General features: G+C 34.8%; 2 protein-coding genes across 3 annotated transcripts in view; both read left to right on the forward strand.

The window, feature by feature from the left end:
- LOC106876841 (cholinesterase) overlaps positions 1-7,601 on the forward strand; it is a 48,403-nt gene extending 40,802 nt beyond the window's left edge. Inside the window, exons 3-4 of the mRNA XM_089357249.1 lie at positions 5,058-5,117; positions 7,331-7,601. Coding sequence (XP_089213375.1) covers positions 5,058-5,117; positions 7,331-7,377 — 107 coding nt within the window. The 3' untranslated portion in view covers positions 7,378-7,601. The remainder of the gene's footprint in view (positions 1-5,057; positions 5,118-7,330) is intronic.
- Positions 1-19,739, forward strand: part of LOC106876840 (cholinesterase) — a 55,463-nt gene extending 35,724 nt beyond the window's left edge. The window contains exons 1-4 of one of the 2 annotated variants that reach the window (XM_014925557.3): positions 5,058-5,117; positions 11,557-13,076; positions 18,481-18,665; positions 19,506-19,739. In XM_014925557.3, coding sequence (XP_014781043.1) covers positions 11,587-13,076; positions 18,481-18,665; positions 19,506-19,609 — 1,779 coding nt within the window. In that variant the 5' untranslated portion in view covers positions 5,058-5,117; positions 11,557-11,586 and the 3' untranslated portion in view covers positions 19,610-19,739. Of the gene's footprint in view, positions 1-5,057; positions 5,118-11,556; positions 13,077-18,480; positions 18,666-19,505 lie in introns of those variants that run through there. The other variant, XM_089357253.1, reaches the window with a different exon arrangement.
- Positions 19,740-22,162: the final 2,423 nt, after the last annotated feature.

A 22,162-nucleotide genomic window follows, 5' to 3' on the forward strand; every position in this document is an offset into this window, starting at 1 on the left:
AAATTTTTATATTCGGTTGCATTTGGGTGGATTTCCAAAAACTAGAACTCTGGTTGAATAATAAACAAAACATGGAAAAAGATCCAAAACATTTAATCCATAAGTGTTAAAAATATTGTATTCTGCATTCCAGAACAATAAAAAGAAGGTAAGTCATATTAAGTCAAATTAGTCAATAGTCAAGTTTTGGCAAGTCTCATAGAGAGAACGAATCGCAATGGCGTGTTGGCTTTGTTCTTTCATGACCATAATTGCTCGCTCACAGCATTGGTTGCTTCTGTTAATGTTTAGTTTTGAGGGCTCTTGTTTCCAGTGATTTTCCAAGCATTTCAAAGCAGTCTTGTAAGGTACTGAGGCTTGCGATAGCACTGCATAACCTTCAGCTCTATACACTTGGTCACTGAACCAGTGGTTCGCCCAGTCATATGACACGAACTGGCAGACCATCTGCAATCCTTCTGTCATATGTGGTGTAAGGGAAAATGCGAGAAGGGCTAAGATTGCTCACGAATTCCATCTGACGTTACTAAAGTTCGGAATTTTCTGAAACTTGATGAAAGGTAGGTCGTTGTTTTCACGGAAGAACCTGAAGGTACGGGATAAATGGAACAGAAACTTCATATCATCTCTCCAGCCAGTTTGATCTTCAATGACACGAGTTCTATTCAGGAAAGAGATTTGGAGTTCTTCATAAACTTGTCGCGAGTTCTTTGACAAAAAGATATTCGATGCTGGGTGAATTACCTGCGCCTGCTAGCTCCTCATCCATAGTAACGCGTAGGATTCTGCCCAAGACATGGTGTTGGCAGCTCACGAATTGTGGCTTGTTATAGCCTTTGCTCAAGAACATTCTCTGCAGTCTAGCCATTACCCTACTCTTTCGTCCTGTATTCACACTTGTATCAACAATAATAATTGAAATCGAGTTTCACAAATGAAATTAGTCCAGGACGATTTTCAATCCTTCTACAATGATCTCAGCCTTGCCATCATACAGCTTCAGAGCAGCCAGCTTGATTTCATTTCTTTCATTTTTGCTGACAACCGCTTGATATTCATTTCCGTCAATATGCTTACCATCGAAATGCAGGTTCCGTTTCTGATTGCGTAGCGTATCGATCAAGTGTTTCTTCATTTCATCAGGTTTCTTGAAGAGTGCCTTGTAAATGCCTTGCTGACTAGGAGCTGGGATATCTGACAACTGTTTGCGGATTTTCGCAGCTTTGTTGGTAGAGACGTTTGTTCCAGTTACAAGACTCGTACCAAATGCAGATTTGTTGTGACTTCTTGTGGAGGAATAAGTGCCATCAGTATCACTATCATGTTGATCAACGCTGTCATCTTCACCATAATTGTATTCTTCAATCTCTTCTTCTTCAAAGTCACTGTCAGTATTCAGGTTTGATATAGAATGGGAGGTTTTAGCATTAGAGCATCTACTTCTCTTGGAAGGATGGATAGTGTGCTTGCTTGCAGATTTGCTTGTCGAATAACCCAATTTGCTCTTGCTTTGGAATACAGCTTTTTGTCATCAACATGGAGGTATTCACCGTGGACTTTGGTTATATCGAACAGTTCTAATGGCTCAAATTTTCCTTTCTTGTTGCATTTGTCATACAAATGAAGCACATTTTCGATTGCTCGGAAATGATTGAAAAATTCAGTTTATCTCTCCACAATAGTGTCACTTCTCTTGATAATTCAGCCTTTAATTGATTTCCAAGAAACTGCTCCTTCAGTGGTATCCGACTTCTGCTGGCCTATGAGGCTTCTTCTACCGGTACATGACTTCTAGATGAATGGGGCTGGAACTGCACCAAATTTTTCCATTTCTCCTTGTTTTTCTGAACAACTTCGAAGCTTTTCTTGAATGGCATACTTCTAGTAGACATGCAAATCTCACGCTGAAACCGACACAAGGGTGAAAATGAAAGAAAAACTTAATTATTTGCTTCATGACTAAGCATGATGTCTCAGCAATACAATCTAATCACCACTGAGATCTTATAAATGCTAAGAGTGCTGTGTAACCTTGCCCATATTCAAACAAGTTTTGCATAAGAATACAAACATAGATGCATGGGTAAACTTTTTTAAAGATGGCTCAAAAGTAAGTTCACTTTAGTTACTTATACATAACAGCTAATCTAAATATGATACAGAAAATTGTTTTTGAGGAAAAAATAAAAATTTGTATCCCTAATATACCTATCTATCAATCAATCAATCAATCAATCTATCTATCTATCTATCTATCTATCTATCTATCTATCTATCTATCTATCTATCTATCTATCTATCTATCTGTCGAATGAAAGTTTCAATAAAAAATGGATAAATGTGGCAAGAATGGTAAGAATGAAAGACGACACCATTTTAAGCATAGACTTGTAACAAAAAGAGACAAAAAGAGAGAAGGTACTAATTTTCACGTACCTTTAAAAACAAAAGCCTGAGGTGACCGTGGTCTTTTCCGTAGGCTTTTCTCTCCACGGATAAACCTAATCTGTTCCCCGTTTTTTACATCGACTGTGATACACGATCCCTATTGATCGCCCCCCCCCACGTTTTTTTTTTCTTCCCGCGATCCCTTTTGATCGAAATTATCCCCCCCCCCAAGAAAAGCTCTACTTTGTAATTTGTCCATTTTCTGTATTTAGCCCTGTGTGGCTATAATAAAAAGATATCTATCTATATATATGTATGTATGTATATATATATATATATATATATATATATATATATATATATATATATATATATATATATATATATATATATATATATATATATACATATATATATGTATGTATATATATATATATATATATATATATATATATATATATATATATGTATGTATATATATATATATATATATATATATATATATATATATATATATATATATGTATGTATATATATATATATATATATATATATATATATATATATATATATATATATATATATATATATATATATACATATATATCTATTACTTATTGATTATATTGAGAACTAGTAACTGTAAGCGCATGTGTGTGAGAGGGCTGGGTGCAATCTACTTTTTCTACTTAACGTTTGTGTTTTTCGTTCCAAACCTGAATAACATTACCTGTTTCAATTGGCACAATATTGCCCAAGAAGATTGTGCTTCCATAAGGGAACATTGCTTATACTCCAGAATTGACATGATTAGCCAAACTACTCATATAATATTTGGAGTTTTTTTTGCATGTTGAGCAACTAAAGGGCTCCTATTATTTCAGAATCACCTCTAGTCTTCACGACAGGGACCGTATGTTCATGGTTAATATCACCCTTGAGCAGTCTCTTGACATAATCTCGTCCCGAAATTAGAAAATGTTGCATCATTATTCATCGAAAAGGATTTTCTTCCTCGAGGCATTAATTACTTTCGATAGGCTGGAAAAACTGTTTTTTCTAGCTTATCATTGCTGATTGGAGACAGGAGTGGTTTACCAATTGCAAACCTTCCATGGTATCCAGTTTTAGACAGTTTATAATTAATGGTTTTAGTTAGCTAAAGGTTGGTAAGGTGATACAGTTTCGATATAATTTTGCTGCCGTAGTTCATTGTGCTGAATAACATAGATAAAGAGTATTTCAATAAGTCTTCCTATTCTGCGGTTCCCCTTTGTGACCTTTACTTTCCATCCAGCTTGCTAGAGCTAGCTTCAACTTGGTTTTGGAATCCGAACATAATTTCAGAGACTCTGCCTCTCGAAAAATTAAAACCTTCAGCAGTATCATTGACAGATGCTCCGGATATCCACACCTGGCTCCATTGGAACTTAGGCGGGTCTTGCATTTTAATTTTGATTTAAATATATATTTGAGAGCTATGCAAAATGTACAGGGAACATGTAATGCATTTGAGTACATACATACTAGAACAGTTTTGAATTTGTCATGTTGCCAATATAAAAAGAGTTAGAAAAAAGCGGTCTTTTTATAAATTTGTCCAACGTCTATATATAGATATCATATGACATAATTGATGGAATTGTTAAAACACAGCAACAGTTTTACTGCAGCTGGGGCTCTAGATTTCATATAAAAAAATTTATTTATAATATTTGATTAGTGAAGACTTTAATGTTCGTATTAATGAGCTATTTAATCCTGTGAATATTCTAAAAAATAAACTCAACTTGTATGCATACGTTAGATAATGTTTTAGAAAAGCAATGATTACATATGAAAAATGTCATATCTTAGTACTTACTTAACAATGGCAATTACTTTATATTGATTGTTATTGTACTCTTACTTTTGATCTCTTGTCAGGGTTCTTGTGCTCGGTATAATATTACGTTGGTGATTATAGAACTCAACAGTAACAAATCTGTATTGCAACATTCAAATGAATATTTACAGAACAATGGTGCTTCTGATCAATATCATCAGAATATGATTTCTTTTCTACGTTGTCTATCATTTTTGTCTCTCTTTCCTTCTTTCTTTCTCTTTCTTTCTCTTTCTCTCTCTATTTCTCTTTCTCTCTCTATTTCTCTTTTTCTCATCCTCTCTTATTTCTTTGTTGGCCTCTGCATTTTCCCCATTTTCCTTGACATGATTTCAGAAGAAAATCCACTCCTCGTATAGGTATGCATTGTCTATTGGAATATGACTCATTTTGTTTCTTCTTCATTGCCTCTCTATCACTTTCGTCCTTCTCATACCTGCATTTACTTGCTTAAACAAGTTCACATGCCACGCGCATGCACCTCCCTTCACACACGCACGCATAAAAATATACGCAAACACACAAATAATCTCATACACATATACAGTGTAGTGTTGCCCACACAAAATATACGCATAAACTTATATGCAGTGTCACACTCACTGGTGATGATAATGCTCGAAAACATATATATGCACACATACATATATACTATATACAGACGTACAATATATTCAGTACACGCAAACTAAAAAAGTCCGTCCACTCATAGACACCTGCGCACAAACTCATACACAGAAATATATATATACGTGTATAAACATATATGTATTTGCTGCGACAGGTGAAGCAATTTATACAGTGCTGGGAGACGTGAATGAGTTAGAGCGATCCGAAAACAGAGGTATTTATATTTTTACATACTTTTCGATTTATCTGGGTGACTTTTTCTCTGTACACACACACATACTCGAACATACACGCGCGCACACACGCATACACACACACAAACACATAAACACAAGCACACACGCACGTGCACTCTCACACACACATACTTATATATATATATATATATATATATATATATATATATATATATATATGTGTGTGTGTATATATATTTAATATGTTCAATATGTATATATTTATATAAAAAAATATTAAACTACGCGAAACGAAGGCATTTTTCTTCATTTTTCTTTACATTTTTTCAACTCATAATTTCACCACGTGTTGTTTACTGAATCTCCAGTATTCTTGCTACTTATATATATATATATATATATATATATATATATATATATATATATATATATATATATATATATATATATATATATATATATATATATATATATATATATATATATATATATATATATATATATATATACATATTTGTATCCATATACATAGAATGTCCGTCGTTTAAGGCTGAAAATGGTACTGTAGAATGTTGTCTATAAATACAAGCCACCTCTCTCCCTCTCATGCTGTGTGTGTGTGTATACACACACACACACACACACACACACACACACACGCATATATATATATATTTATTTATATATACATACATATATATATGTATGTGTGTCCATACAAACATACATATATATATATATATATATATATATATATATGCGTATACATATATATATATATATACTTATATATATATATATATATATATATATATATATATATATATATATATATATATATATATATATATATATGTATATATAGACAAACACATACAAGGTGCGTAAGATATTTGAGGACATATTTATGTTTATAAAAACGGATACATAATAACACAACTTTATTTAGCCAATAATGCGATCAGGATAAAAATAAGCTTTTTTTTCAATAATGGTTATTCAATAGAACTATTTTCAGCTTCAGCATCTACTTCTATATGAGATCTAAATCATCAACATGCTTGAATCAAGTTGTCCTGGTTCATTTTGGACATTACTCTGACTATGCCAGCTTTCAAAGAGTCTTTAGTGTTATGGGTGTGTTAATTAAACCCTTTTCTGTCAACAACGTTCCGCATGTAATAGTCCAATGGACTGAGATCTGGGGGAATTAGGAGACCAAATGTTAGGGGTTATGTGATCATGAAAATTTTCAGCCATTCATTCCTGTGTAACCAGAGTCATGTGTGATAGTGCCGAGTCTTACTGAAACACATATGGCCTTCCATAGCATACACTGTCTATCCAGGGAGTTTAATTATTTCCAGGACCTCAATGTTGTCGCTTGACCACCGATGTTGGTGTGTTTACGTCTCCATAAACTTGCGGTTCGGCAAGAGACCGATACAATAAATACCAAGCTTACAAAGAATAAGTTCTGGGGTCGATTAGAGTAATTCCTTAGCGCTTTCGTTCGTTTATCGAACTCGTCAAGACGAAATTAAAACCAAAAATAATAAAACCTGAACGTTTTCTTGTTCTTTTATGTGAATCAGATATTTTTTGCTTCAAACATTCAATTTTTGAGAGTTATTGCTTTTAGATAAGAAAACATATCCACAGAAAAAAGGGCACGGCACGGCTATGGGTACGAGCTTTGTACCCTCATATGCCAACCTACTCATGGGATACTTGAATGAAAAACTTTACAAGAAGGTCAAGAGGGCTTTTAATCATGAAAAATATATATATATAGTTTTTTTTTTGGTGGGGAAGAAGTAAAAACAAAGAGCGGGAAAATAGACCTAGTGAGAGGTTTATTTTCAATTATATTGTTTGTTTTGGAGACAAGAGAGGAAGAGGAAAAAAGAAAAAAGAAAATAGAGGGAGAAAAGTAAAGGGTGGGGAAAAGATAGATAGATAGACAGATAAATAAATAGATAGATAGACAGATAGATAGATAGATAGACAGATAGATAGATAGATAGATCGATAGATAGATAGATAGATAGATAGATAGATAGATAGATAGACAGATAGATAGATAGATAAAGAGAGTGAGAGAGGTTTCTCAATTTGATGTCAACCCATTGCAATTTCATTATAAAACATTTTTTTTTTGTCTTTTCTCTTTCTCTTTCTCATTGTGTACCTATCAACATATTTATAAATTAGCACATTTTCTCACAAGGGCTAGATGAGCTTTCAAGAAGATGTCAATTTCAGGAAGTGGGATGAGAAGGATTAGGAAAGAGAGGAAGAAGAAGAAAAACTGTTTAATTCTTAAGTTGGTACGGTCGGTTACTACTGTAAAGTTTGAAAAATAAAGTGTTTAAAGTCTTATGAAAATTTATGTTTCTTGACACCTGTGTAATCAAATCCCATCTTCAGTGTAATCCCACGTTTTGCACGAACAAACACAACATTCATAAATCAGGAAAATAAAGCGAGATCATAAAAAATAATTTGTGTTATATTTTTGATTACCTTTCATGATTTTGTAGAATTATTTTTCTTTTTCTTGCTTGCTTTGATAAGATAATTCAAAACAGATATTTTTCACGAATTACTTTGCCAGGCAGATACATTAGATATCGCTCTTAATCAGTGATAAAATGGTTCTAGTATTCTTTCTCTGGTATATGTAGGTTCTATAAGAACAACAGTTATCAAAAAATCCCACTGTCATACATGTATCTCATCATTGGAACCACATTCAGAAATAACAGTAATAGTGTAATATAAATGTTTCCCTTTCATCCATCATCATCATTATATAAAATAGTAAAATGACCCAGAATAAGTTTTCTTGACAGCCACTAGAACCATCTAGCATACATTGATGTTACCTTACAGTTACCTTACATGGTATGTGAATATTGTTAGACAGCAATATAGCGTTCTGTGCAACATCCATTTGCATTATTTCCCTCCAGTCGCATTAGCTAGGCACAGCGTCCGTGCGAGCTTACCGTGTAGTATTCATAGCTTATTTCATTTGAACGGGTATTCATGTATATTGTTTCTGTTTCTCTTTCCATTTTTTTCACAAAATATAGTTCTTCTGCTTCTCTTTCAACCATTTAATTTTGGAGAGAATTTCTTTTAGATAATAAAACATTGCTTTTAGATAATAAAACATATCGACAGAAAAAAGGGCACGGCTATGGGTACGAGCTTTTCACACACATATGTTAACCTACTCATGGGATATTTGGAAGAAAAGCTTTACAAGAAGGTCGAGAGGGCTATTAATCATGATTGCAAGAATTACGTCATTAAAAAGAGGAAACGCTTCCTTGATGGCTGATTTATATTTTGGGACAAATCAAATGAGGACCTACAAATATTTAATAATATACTCAGCACACTTCACCCATCCATCAAATTCCCGACAGAATTCATTTTCAATGAATTACCATTCTTGAATATTCACATAAAAATGCACAACTCCACAATCACAACAGACATATTTTACAAAAACAAAAACAACAAAATTAAAAATAATAAAATAAAACGGATACGCACACCAAAGTTTGAATTTCTACTCTTGCCATCCTTTACACATCAAAAAGAACATCCCATAGAGCATGCCAATACGTATCTGTATTATTGCGATTGGCCCAAGAACACGACAAATGCGATTCAATGTAGTAAAGGTAGATGAAATGCTGCAAAGCATTTTACCCGGCGTGCTAACGATTCTACTTGTTCATCGCCTTGTATTTATTATATATTCATCTATTATATGCAACTGAAAGAATATTGAATTAAAATAGTCACCATGTATCGTTCTTAATGTTAGTCTAACGTAGAACAGATATTTACGGCGCTAGATGTCATAGGTAACATATATAATGGATGTGTTGCGTTTAAAATCACAATATATATAATGAAGGGGGATGAAACGTGTTTCAGCTTGAGTTAGTAAGAATACCAGATGCATTTCAGCCTCATTGAACCATATTAATGACGTGTACATACAGACAGTATCATGCTTAGACAAGAGTTATCACATCCGATATGAAGAAAACGGTGCATAAATCTTCACTTGTAATTCGATTAGATGCTCGCCGGAATGATAACCCATTATATGCAACAGAAATAATATTAAATTAAAATAACCCTCTATGTATCATCTTCTATAATATAAATTGAACATGGGCGACCGTTCTATTCTTTTTTGTCTCAAGTTTCACGGCCAAACGGTTGGGTGGATTCGCGTGAAAAATGGCACACATATGGAGACGGGTGCATAGATTGGAACGGGCTTCCCTACCCCCATAGTTACCAAGAAAATCTATTAAAATGACATGCGTGCGTGCCTGTGTGTATGTGACTGTGTGTCCCTGAAGCCATTCATGCATACATACATACATACATACATGCATAACCACTCTCTCTCTCTCGGTTTTTCTCTATTACTCTCTCTCTCTCTCTCTCTCTCTCTCTCTCTCTCATAAACACACACGCGATCAACATTACTCTCTATCGCACACCCCCATCAAACACACACACACACACACACACACACACACATACGCACGCACATCAATTCTTCCGTCTTACGCCAACTTCAAAAGAAATTCACTCATAAAACTGCCCATGTCCGTTTTCATTTGACGCCCACTTCAAAAGATCCCCTTTCCCCAAAACACATATTAAAAAAATATTTTCACTTATCCGGCCATTGATCGAGAGATAAAACACAAACCACCTCCTGCTGACTGCAAAACTCCCGCCAAATTAGCCGCAAAAAACACACACACGTCCATTTCATATGTCTTTCACTTTCTCTATGATTATACACACGTCCAATACAATAGCTCTCACATACATTTTCGTCTTCAACAGGTATGTATCTATTCTATAATATAAATTATTTTCTATAAGCGCATAACAATTACCTATTCCACACATCTTCACTTAGCTTTTATCTTCACTTTTCTTTAATTGGATACGTCTGCTATTAATTCTAACATACAATTTCCCCGTTAATTCTGACAGCTTCATTTTCTGTTTAAGCAATTCTTAACGTCAACTTCTTAATGCTTCTTCTACTTTTTCCTAGTTACCATACTTACCGAGAACATCGATTAAAACTTTTTCTAATGCAATTCCCCTTTCTTCTGCCACTAACACAACCAGTTCCTTACACACCTTACAGGTTCTCATTCAAACTACATAATACGCAGAATTGTCTCATTAATACAATAGGGTGTTTTGAGGGAGATATGGCTGCTATTTCTACCAGGTCTACCTACCATGCAGAGGTCTGAACTTAAATTTTCATTCATAGATTTGCATTTCAAACATTTAACATAATCTTTTCCATAAATAAACTATCGTAAAATTTTCTACTATGACCTAACATTTTCTATGTATGTGTGTGTACCTTAAAAGACGTGATTAGACAGAGGTCCAATAGAATAGTTCCCATAAACAGACTACCTAGAAATTCTTTCTTCACAACTCCTGAAGCTGTTTCCTGCAAAGATATTTTGGAAAGACTTCCGCCCTCCCAGCGTTGAGAAACACTGTTATAGATTATGCATAACCGAAACCGATCACAGCCACATCATCCAAACAGACCGGGTGAAACAGGGTTTAGATGCTAGTACATAATATAAATATACAGTTGAAGGGAAAATAACAGCGCTATTCTTCTACAGATAGCATGTATTATAGAAGTGCTGTGTTTAAAACACAATTTATATCGTAAAGAGACAAAAATCATCTCTGCAGCGTGTAGCAAGTACGCCAGATTGGGGCGCCTATGCTTATGCCAACGAATATTGCTTGTTTCCAGTATATCATGTGCACAAATGTCGTCTGCGTATGTGACTGGCAGTGAGCAAAGGCCATTGAGGTCGATACGTACGTATGTATGCATGTATGTAAGTATGCATGCCTGTATGTATTTACGGCCTCGTATTTATTAAGTGACTTTTTACCGGTTCGAATCAATTTATAGTTAGACATCATCGCACAACATACTGAAGCACATTATATTTGCATACACCGTCAGAGGTCACATTCACGATGGGCAGTGGAGTGAACCATATCGTTATTTGTTTTCTGCGTCACTTGGGGTGATCGCCAACTCCTCCCTCATATCTATGATTGGTAGTAATACATGAACACACAAATGCAAACACACACACACGCACACACACACACACACACAAACACACACAGACACTCACACACACACACACACACACACACACACACACACGCACACACACACACACACAGGTAAATAAATAAATAGATGTAACTTTATACAGTAACACATATATGTTCCATTATGATATATTGTGGCATTAGAAAACAAGCGAAAATTAATTAAATTATTTTGCCTCAAGACTCATTCAAATATGTTTTTTTTAATAAAATACTTTTTCTTTCTTTCAGAATTCCGTCGACATTTTACCCATTCGTATCATGGAAGGAATGAAATATATTTTAATAATTTCTCTATTAAAAACTTTTGTCCATGCAGAAGACCAGATAATTGATACTACCACTGGGAAGATTAATGGATCAACAGTTTTAGTTCAGAATGTTAAGCTTGATGTATTTCTTGGAATACCATTTGCGAAACCTCCCGTTGGTAATCTAAGATTTAGAAGACCTGAACAAATTGAACGGTGGAGTGGTATAAAAGAAACGAAGGAACATGTTTCGGCGTGTGCACAATTTGAAGATAATACGTTTAATGATGTTCCAGGTGCAGATCTGTGGAAAATAAAAGCTAATATAAGCGAAGACTGTCTTTATTTAAATATTTGGACGCCAACAGAAGCACGGAAGTCCCGTTCAAATTTAACCACGATGATTTGGATATATGGAGGTGGATTTATATTTGGATCAAGCACGTTGGGCATATACGATGGAAAATGGTTAGCTGTCAGTCAAAATATTATTGTTGCATCATTTAATTACAGATTAGGGCCCTTTGGTTTCCTTTCCTTAAATGACGAGCGTGCTCCAGGTAATATGGGACTGCTTGATCAAAACCTCGCTATAAAGTGGATTCACGATAATATTGCATCATTCGGTGGAGACCCTGATAAACTGACACTGTTTGGAGAAAGTGCTGGTGCAGTATCTGTTAGTATGCATGTTATTTCACCAATGTCTCGGAATCTTTTCAGGAATGCTATAATAATGAGTGGGACATCTAACGCTGACTGGGCAATTAAGACAAAAGAGGAAAATATAAATAGAGCGAAAGAAATGGCTGCTTTCCTGAGATGTCCAACTGAGAACGATGAGCAGATGTTAAATTGCTTTCTAAATGCCAAAACTGAAAAACTATCCCTGGGACAACTTCATAATTTAAAAGGATTCTTTGGAATTCCTTTTGCCCCCATTATCGATAACTATTTCTTACAAGCGAAGCCAAACAAAGCTCTACAAAGTAAAGCAATTAAAAAAGATGTGTTAATAGGCTTTGTTAAAAATGAAGGCAGTCTTTTTCTTTTATCTGGTTTCCCCAAATATTTCACCACTAACAAAACTGTTCCAATAAACAATTCTCTCGCACATAAATTAATAAAAGAAGTGATTGAACCAGCACAAGTAAATTCTGTGCAGCTTGATTCCATCTTTTATGTTTATGGTTCTAATGTCTACTCCTCCTCTGAAACTGAAAAATACAGATACGTACTTGACCAAGTAGCTGGTGATACCATATTTAAATGTCCTGCTATTAATTTTTCCCGGGAATGGAGTACCCATTCCAATGTTTACATGTATTCTTTTGAATATCGGTCAAATGATTCGCCCTGGCCGGAATGGATGGGTACCATACACGGAAATGATATATACTATGTGTTTTCGCAAGTGTTATATGGACAGAATTATTCATCAGAAGATAAAGGAGTGTCAGAAATGATGTCAAGTTATTTTGCAAACTTTTCTAAATCAAGGTAAGATTGACTTGTATACGACATTTTGGTTTTGCTATTCTCGCCTTTATCTTGTCTCTTGTAATCTCTATATATCAAGAGAGGTTAATATGTTTATAACTCACACACATGCACAAACGTCATTCCGAAAATTTGCTTCTTGCGGGACAGTACCATGAATATTTAGTACCAGCTGCTGCTGTTGCTACTGCTGCTAAAGATGACATTGTCTTTCACGATGGCCAGCTGTTCCTTTCAGTGGACGAACAACTCTTGTTCGCCATCTTCCTACTTTTTGAGCAAAAATCTGATGGGTACTTAGCCTAAACAAACTACAAAATAGCTCCAAAGGGTTACAGATGGAAAAGAACTAATCAATTCCCCTAGATCCTGGCTAGTTTATATATGTAACAATAACAAATTTAATTTGTATAAATGTTTGTAACAAACTGAATAAGAACACACTCCGGGAGTAACGTGTCGATTAACTAATAATAATAATAATAATAATAATAATAATAATAATAATAATAATAATAATAATAATAATAACAATAATAATAATAATAATAATAATAATAATAATAATAATAATAATAACAATAACACCAGGACTTACAAATATATATAACATACAGAAAATTGCACTACTGGGCACTGCGCACATCCTACGCAAAACACTTTTAATACAGTAACCATAAGAGCATCACAGCAAACCACAGCACATACCCAAGGCACACAGAGCTGTGCTCGGTAGTGAAGTGAAAGCACGTTATAAAAATAAAACTACTGAACAATAATAATAATAACAATAATAATAATAATAATAATAATAATAATAATAATAATAATAATAATAATAATAACAATAATAATAATAATAATAATAATAATAATAATAATAATAATAACAATAATAATAATAATAATAATAATAATAATAATAAAAATGGCAGACAGTGCTACAGCTCCAAACAAAAGAGGGACTTGTGAAAACGAAAGCCATCCCCATTAGAAGAGGAATATTCCAGGGAGACACGCTCTCTCCACTCCTGTTCTGCCTGGCACTCACACCTTTAACAGAATTGCTAAATAGAACTGGATGCGGTTACAAATGCTATGGAAAAACAGTCAGCCACCTTCTATATATGGATGACCTAAAATTATATGCAAAAAACGACAAAGAGCTAGAAACACTACTACAGACAGTACACGGCTTTACCAAGGAAATAGAAATGAAATTCGGATTAGAAAAATGTGCCAAAGCAACCCTGAAAAGAGGAAAATTAGTTAAAAGTAGCAATATAACACTAGATAAAGCCAATGAAATAAGAGAACTAGACGAAAGCCAACCATATAAGTATTTAGGAGTCAATGAACTAGATAGGATACAACATACACAAATGAAAGAAAAAATAAAGAAAGAGTACTATAGACGAGTTAGATCAATACTAAAAACAGAGCTCAATGCTAAAAACAAGATAATAGGTATCAACACTTTAGCTGTCCCAGTTATAAGCTACAGCTACAACATCCTTAACTGGACACTAAACGAACTATGTAAAATAGACAGGAAAACAAGAAAAATAATGACAGGATATAGGATGCACCACCCAAAATCTGACATAGAAAGGCTATATATACAACGCACAGAAGGTGGCAGGGGTCTTATACAGCTAGAAAACTATTATAAAATAACCACCATAGGACTGCAAAAATACCTACTCCAGAAGCAAGGGAAACTAATACAAATAGCCACAAAACACGAGCAAAACAAAAAACTGTTTTCAGTATTTAAGGAAGCTGACAAATACAAACAAGAAATCAATCTACCTAACAAATACGAAGAAGAAGAAGAAACAACAAAAGCTATAAAACAAATGAAATCCAAACTAAAACTAGAACAGCAACGGACCATGATAAAACGATGGCAAGAAAAGCCCCTACATGGTAAATACTGGGCTAAACTAAATGCGAAAGAAATAGACAGAGAAAAATCCCAGCAATGGCTGAGAAGCTCAGGACTCAAAGCAGAGACTGAAGGATTTTTAATTGCTGCACAAGACCAAAGCCTCCCTACCAGAAATTACCAAAAACACATAATGAAAAGAAATATAACAAGTAACTGTAGAATATGTGGAGATCGACAAGAAACAATAAATCATATTATCTCTGGCTGCCCAGTCCTGGCTAAGAAGGAATATATTCACAGACACGACAGAGCTGGGACCTATATACACTGGAAGCTATGCCAACATTATGGAATAGCAACAGAAAAAAGATGGTATAAACACACGCCAGAAAAGGTCACAGAAAACGAGAAAGCAACCATACTCTGGGATATGCCAATACACACAGATAGAGAAATTAAGGCAAATAGACCAGATATAGTTGTCAAAGATCATGAAGAAAAAAAAATGCTTTCTAATTGATGTATCAATACCAGCAGATGACAACGTTTCTCTAAAAGAAATGGAAAAACTTTCAAAATACAAAGACCTGGAAATAGAGATAACTCGAATGTGGAATCTAAAAACAGAAACAATTCCTATCATAGTAGGTGCCTTAGGTATAATAAAAAAATATTCAGACAAATACATAACAAAAACACCAGGACTTACAAATATATATAACATACAGAAAATTGCACTACTGGGTACTGCACACATTCTACGCAAAACACTTTCAATACAGTAAACATAAGAGCACCACAGCAAACCACAGCACATACCCAAGGCGCACAGAGCTGCGCTCGGTAGTGAAGTGAAAGCACGTTATAAAAATAAAACTACTGAATAATAATAATAATAATAATAATAATAATAATAATAATAATAATAATAATAATAATAATAATAATAATAACAATAACACCAGGACTTACAAATATATATAACATACAGAAAATTGCACTACTGGGCACTGCGCACATCCTACGCAAAACACTTTCAATACAGTAACCATAAGAGCACCACAGCAAACCACAGCACATACCCAAGGCACACAGAGCTGTGCTCGGCAGTGAAGTGAAAGCACGTTATAAAAATAAAACTACTGAATAATAATAATAATAATAAATGCGCGTAACAAAGTGTTGGCTATAAATTCCTTAGCAGTTCCGATTGTTATTTATAGTTTCAAAGTGTCGAACTGGAATATGAGCGAAATAAGGAAGATTGACAGGAAAATGCGTAAACTGTTGACTTGCAATAAGATCCACCAGCCAAAAACAAGCGCAGATCGTCTTTACCTACCCTGAGCTCAAGGATGTCGAGGCTTGATCGAATTTGAATTCATCTACAAAACCACCACAATTGGACTGGCAAGGTATCTTGAAATATCTAACGACTGAATGCTAAAGCTCGTTGAAAACTATGAAAGACGTAAGAATCTTCATTCTGTTATGAAGGAGAGCAAAAAATTTCAAGCGAGTTTATGCATAATACCCAGGTTGAACAGCATGAGCGAAGTGCAGCAACTGTAGTTGCAAAGAATGTGAAATCAATAGCAAAGCAAAATGCGTTTGAACAATTGACTGATAGGTGGGAACAAAAACCTCTGCATGGCAAGTATGTGGTCCGTAACAAACAAGCTGATTTAGACCTGAAGCACACCCATCAGTGACTACGGAGCTCAAGGCTAAAAGCAAAGTGTGAAGGCTTTGTCTTGGCTGCCCAAGATCAGAGCTTATTGACTCGGAACTATCAAACCAATATGATGAAAAATGGTGTAGACACAAAGTGCTGATACTGCAACGATGGGATAGAAACAGTCGACAACCTAATCTCTGGATGTAAGGTTTTATCACATGTGGAGTATACATTAAGACATGACAGATTTGGCGAGTATCTACATTGGATAATGTGCCGGCGTTATAGAATCAAAACTGCTGAGAAATGGTACAAGTCTTACTTTGAGGTTGTAACAGAGGGGAAAAAAAGGTAACTATTCTTTGGGACTTCCCAGTACGTACAAATCAGACCATCAAGGAAAATAAACCAGATATTGTTGTGTAAGACAAAAGCAATAAAGTCTGTTTTTATTGATTGACATGAGCCTATCTTCTGACCATAATACCTCGGTGAAAGAATTTCATAAGCTCAGAAAATAACAAAATTTACTAATCGAAAAGTTGCGGCATCTCATGGCGTTTACAATACCAGTAATTGTAGGAGCCCTTGGAATGATAAAAAAAAAAAGGAACTGAAAATTATTCCTGGCTTACCCTCCATGCACGTCACACGTACTGAGAAGAGCATTGTCGCTCTGAATTTTCATTACTTTTCCCACTTTTATTTTATTTGTTTACTTTTCTATTTTCTATTTATCCCTTTTCTCTATCACATGACTCTGTAAATGATCTATCTGGTGTGTTTGTTTTAATGGCCTACCAAAGTATACAGTATGCTTCTCTGCCCTAGGTGTCAGGAAGACACTCGGCAAAAATGGAAACAGAATTGAAAGATGTTAACAACAACAACAACAACAACAACAACAACAACAACAACAACAACAACAACAACAATAATAATAATAATAATAATAATAATAATAATAATAATAATAATAATAATAGTAATCACAATAACAGCAACAATAACGTCAACAACAACAACAATAATAATAATGGTTTCCAATTTTGCCATATGGGTAACAATTTTAGGAGCGGGCATGAATCAGTTAGATCGATCCCGGTATGGTATTCAACTGATACTTATTTTATCGATCCCGAAAGAATGTAAAGCAAATTTGACCTTGGGGGAATTTGAAATCAGAACGTGAAAACGGACGAAATACCACTAAGCATTTTGCCCTGCGTGCTAACGATTCTGCTAGTTCGCCGCGTTAATAATAATAATAATAATAATAATAATAATAATAATAATAATAATAATAATAATAATAATAGCAATAACAACAACAACATTAAAAACAACAATCACAACAACAACACAACAACAATAATAATAATAATCTGATTTGGAAAAATAAGTATGTTGGCACACACATTGACACCCCTTTTTGATTTCATTCTCCCTACTTCCTGCCTCGATTAACGACTTTATCGAATTCTAGGAATAACATTACATGTTAGTCCAATTAAAGCAACAGAATCCATTCACCCCAGCTATACCCAGAGCAACAGATATCTCCACTTCCCCGGCGCAGAAGCTGCTACCCAACTAATACTTATAGCAGTGTAAGCAATACTGAGATTGCACTGTGAAACCCTCTCCTTCAAAATAGTACTTTGTGTTGCCTATGCAGAGTAAATGACAAGTAAATGTGACCGTGGCCAAATTTTCAACTCGCAATATGAAAGCCCTTAAAGCTCTACTGCACAACATATTGTCTGACGTTCTATTCTAACAATACATTTCTTTTCATTTGCCTAAAATAGTACCACTCTTTTTCTTTTCTCTAGTAATCCTAATAATGGTGACTGTGCTGACTGCTCCAATGAACCATGGTCGAAATTCACACCCAAAAACCAGAAATATTTTGTGATTGACAAGAAAACAAAGATGGAGAATAAGGATACGTCTATGTACAATGTATGTGGCTTTTGGTCAGATCTTCTTCCTGAATTAAAGGAACGTTCTTGTCCAGGTAACTTTCCTATGTTTCCTTCAATAAATTTCTTTGCTGCTTTATCATATGTCCACAGGTCTATACACGTACATGAATCTATCTATCTATCTATCTATCTATCTATCTATCTATCTATCTACCTTTTGCTCTCTGTGTCTCTTTCTCACACTTTATATATATATAGCAATCCGTAGTAAATATAAAAACAACTTTCAGGGACTATAATGGTTTATTGAGACGGAAAAATTGTGGATCTTTTTCGTATCGAAGTACGATAAACCGAAAAACGTCCTTTTTATATTTCACGGTGGGCGACCAGGGTTGCTGGTATGCGAATAAGAGTACAATAGTTAAGGAATGGAGTAGATAAGATCCGGGCTACATACGTTTCATGGCGATCGGAACTTCGGAAGTGGTAAATATCCAAGCGAGGTCTGTACCGCAGGCTACTCTTCAGGCCAAGGATATTTTGATTAAATGGAAGTTTACATTGTGGCAAGGAGGCACGTTTTTACACATGGGAGATTGAATCCGAATGTGTAGAGAGCCCAGGTTCACTCTCGGTTGATGGAGTTAGCCAATAAGCACAATGGCTTTTGCTTCCCCCAAAACTGAGGTCATCACATTCACTGCAGATGAAACGACCATAGTCTTGTTTAGAGTAGGTGAAGAGGGGTGTTTCGACTGTATGGATTATATCTTTCAGACAGTGTGATAGGCTTGGATGAAGGAGATACAGAATCTGTTCTATCGACCATGTACACATATGATATATTTCAAATACATGCGGTAATTATTTGCTATAATTACAATATGATACAATTAAAGATGAATATTTTATTCCATCGTATTTTTCAGTACCAAGTGGATCACAGAATATTTGGACTTTTCAAGGAAGAATACTAACCACTTTTAGTTTCATTTTCTTCTCTTTGATGTTGTTCTGGAACATTTTGTGTTGATGCTACTTCAGTTAATTACATCAGTCAATTATGGTCTGATTACAGGGCTTAGAAAAGCTCAAGGACCGAAGCAATAAATGTATCTATATCTGAGAGGGGGATATGTTGAATAAAATCATAATTAATTGATCGTCCGTCGTATATTATTTTTACACAAAGCAGTAACTCTTCAGCACACCCTCGTATAAATATATATATATATATATATATATATATATACATGCGTGTGTGTCTGTGTGCATGTATGTGTGTATGTGTCTGTGTCTCTGTGTATGTGTGTGTGCGTGCCTCTGTGTATATATATTTATAAATATATACATATATATATGTGTGTGCATTTGAGTCTGTATTTGTCCACACAACTCATAACAACTGATATTGTTCTGGAACTTTTTGTTTTAATCCTACTTTAGTGAATTACATCAGTCAATTATGATCTGATTGATAACATCATTTTGTGATATTTGTGATATCTTGTACTTTGCATATATTAATTCAAATATATACAACCTGGAATCCTTATCAGTGTGACCGATGGAGTACCAGTCATACATACATACATACATACATACATACATACATACATACATACATATATGTATGTGTATTTTTGTGTGTATGTATATATATATATATATATATATGCGTGTGTGTATATATATCATATATAAATATATATCTATATATGTATGTGTATATATATGTGTGTGTATATATTATCTATATATGTATGTGTATATATATATGTGTGTATATATGATGATTGCTTCATCTTGATAGATTATAGCCGTCTCATCAACACGTACACGACATCCCATCACACAGCACAATCCCTCCGTTGATGAGCGCTCAGATGACTTTTAAGACCAACTGCACACTGACAGGGTTTAAAACACAAGTGACAAATATTCAAGTTTCTTTTCTTCAACATCTTTGCCGTCTGGAATCGAATTCTGGAGGAATGCTTTTCTGAACTAGCATGTCTTTGAAGTCCAGATATTGTCTTAGAAGCTTTGTGACATATGACACAAGTCGTAAGAGGTGGTTGGTGTCCAAGATTATTACCTACCTGGGCATTACGATCTTCACGTGACTTTATATGCTTCACGTATCCTGCTTTTGACAACAGAACACGATCACACATAATGCATATCCAATGTTGACTGTTGATTTCAGTTCTTTGCGACAGGTCCATTTCAGCTCAGAGTGCTGAATCATATTTTCCTTCCGCTACAACAAGTCCTAACAGCATCTCTCATCAATTTCTCAATCATATCTAGTTTCTTCAAGTTTCCCTTCATGCAGTCTTTATACCTTTTCTGCGGCTTATGCTGTGGTCGCTTATCAGAGTTGAACTTATAAAAAAAACCCTTTGGCAATTGCCCATCTTTCATTCTAATAACATGTCCAGGACCATCTCATTTGAGCCACGATAACATGTTGTTCAACTGAGCTACAATTTTCCACTCGCAAAACTTCTGTATCTGGTACGAAACATTCCCACTTGGCTCCCAAAATGCGTCTGAGTATGAAATCTCTCCTACATTTTCATACGACACCTGTAAGTGGTCCACGTCTCACTCGAATAAAGAAGTGCAGTAAATACACACGTTTTTTATAGACACTGAGTTTTGTCTGCAGGGAAATATCTCTATCCGCCCATATTCGCTTTTTGAGCTTTCCAAATGCAGCACTTCCCTTCCCTAGTCGATAGTATATCTCTACATCATGACAACTATCTCTTGACAGTGTGTTTCCAAGGCAAACAAAAGTGTCAATGACTTCTAACTTTGTTCCATTCACAAAAATGTTTGGTTCAGAATGTTTGTCCCGGCGTGGGAGTAAACATTGCTCTAGTTTTCCGAAGATTAATTGTGAGGCCGGAATGTACACATGCAGTGGAAAATCTGTCCATTATATGTTACATATCCCTCTCTAAGTGTGCCAAGAAATCAGCGTCATCGGTGTAATGTAATTCTTTCAGAAGTGTTTTGAAAGCCTTTCCTTTGCAGTTAAACCGGGTCAGATGTCTGGAATCTGATTCCGATTACTCGGTTGGAATACTCGAAAGTATACCAAAGCAATGCAACAAAATAAATAGAGAAAAAGTGTAGGGGCAGGACTATCTCCCTGTTTGACACCACTGTCTACCGAAAATTCATGAGATAGCTCACCATTAAAAAGAATACTTGAGCTTTCATGTTTCTGTGTAGTTCCTTGAAGATTCTCACAAAATATGTTGGGCAACCAAGTTTACACAAAGCAATCCGCAGTGCCTCTCTGTTTACCATGTCAAATACTTTAGTCAAATCTATAAAGACCTGGTATAGTGGCATTTGTTCCACTAAGCATTTCTCCTAAACCTGCCTCGCAGAAAATATGTCCATTGTTCCTCGCTCAGGTCTGAAACCACATTGTTCTTCGGGAATCACATGTGGACACACATTTTCAAGCACCATAGTCACTATCAACACGTGCCTTAAAGTCAACAAACACAACCAACTTCTCATTCAAAAGGACAACAGAACACTTCTAAGTTCGTCATAAAATGCT

The sequence above is a fragment of the Octopus bimaculoides genome, chromosome 9 (genome assembly GCF_046866305.1).
Source record: "Octopus bimaculoides isolate indiv1 chromosome 9, ASM4686630v1, whole genome shotgun sequence".
NCBI lineage: Eukaryota > Metazoa > Mollusca > Cephalopoda > Octopoda > Octopodidae > Octopus > Octopus bimaculoides.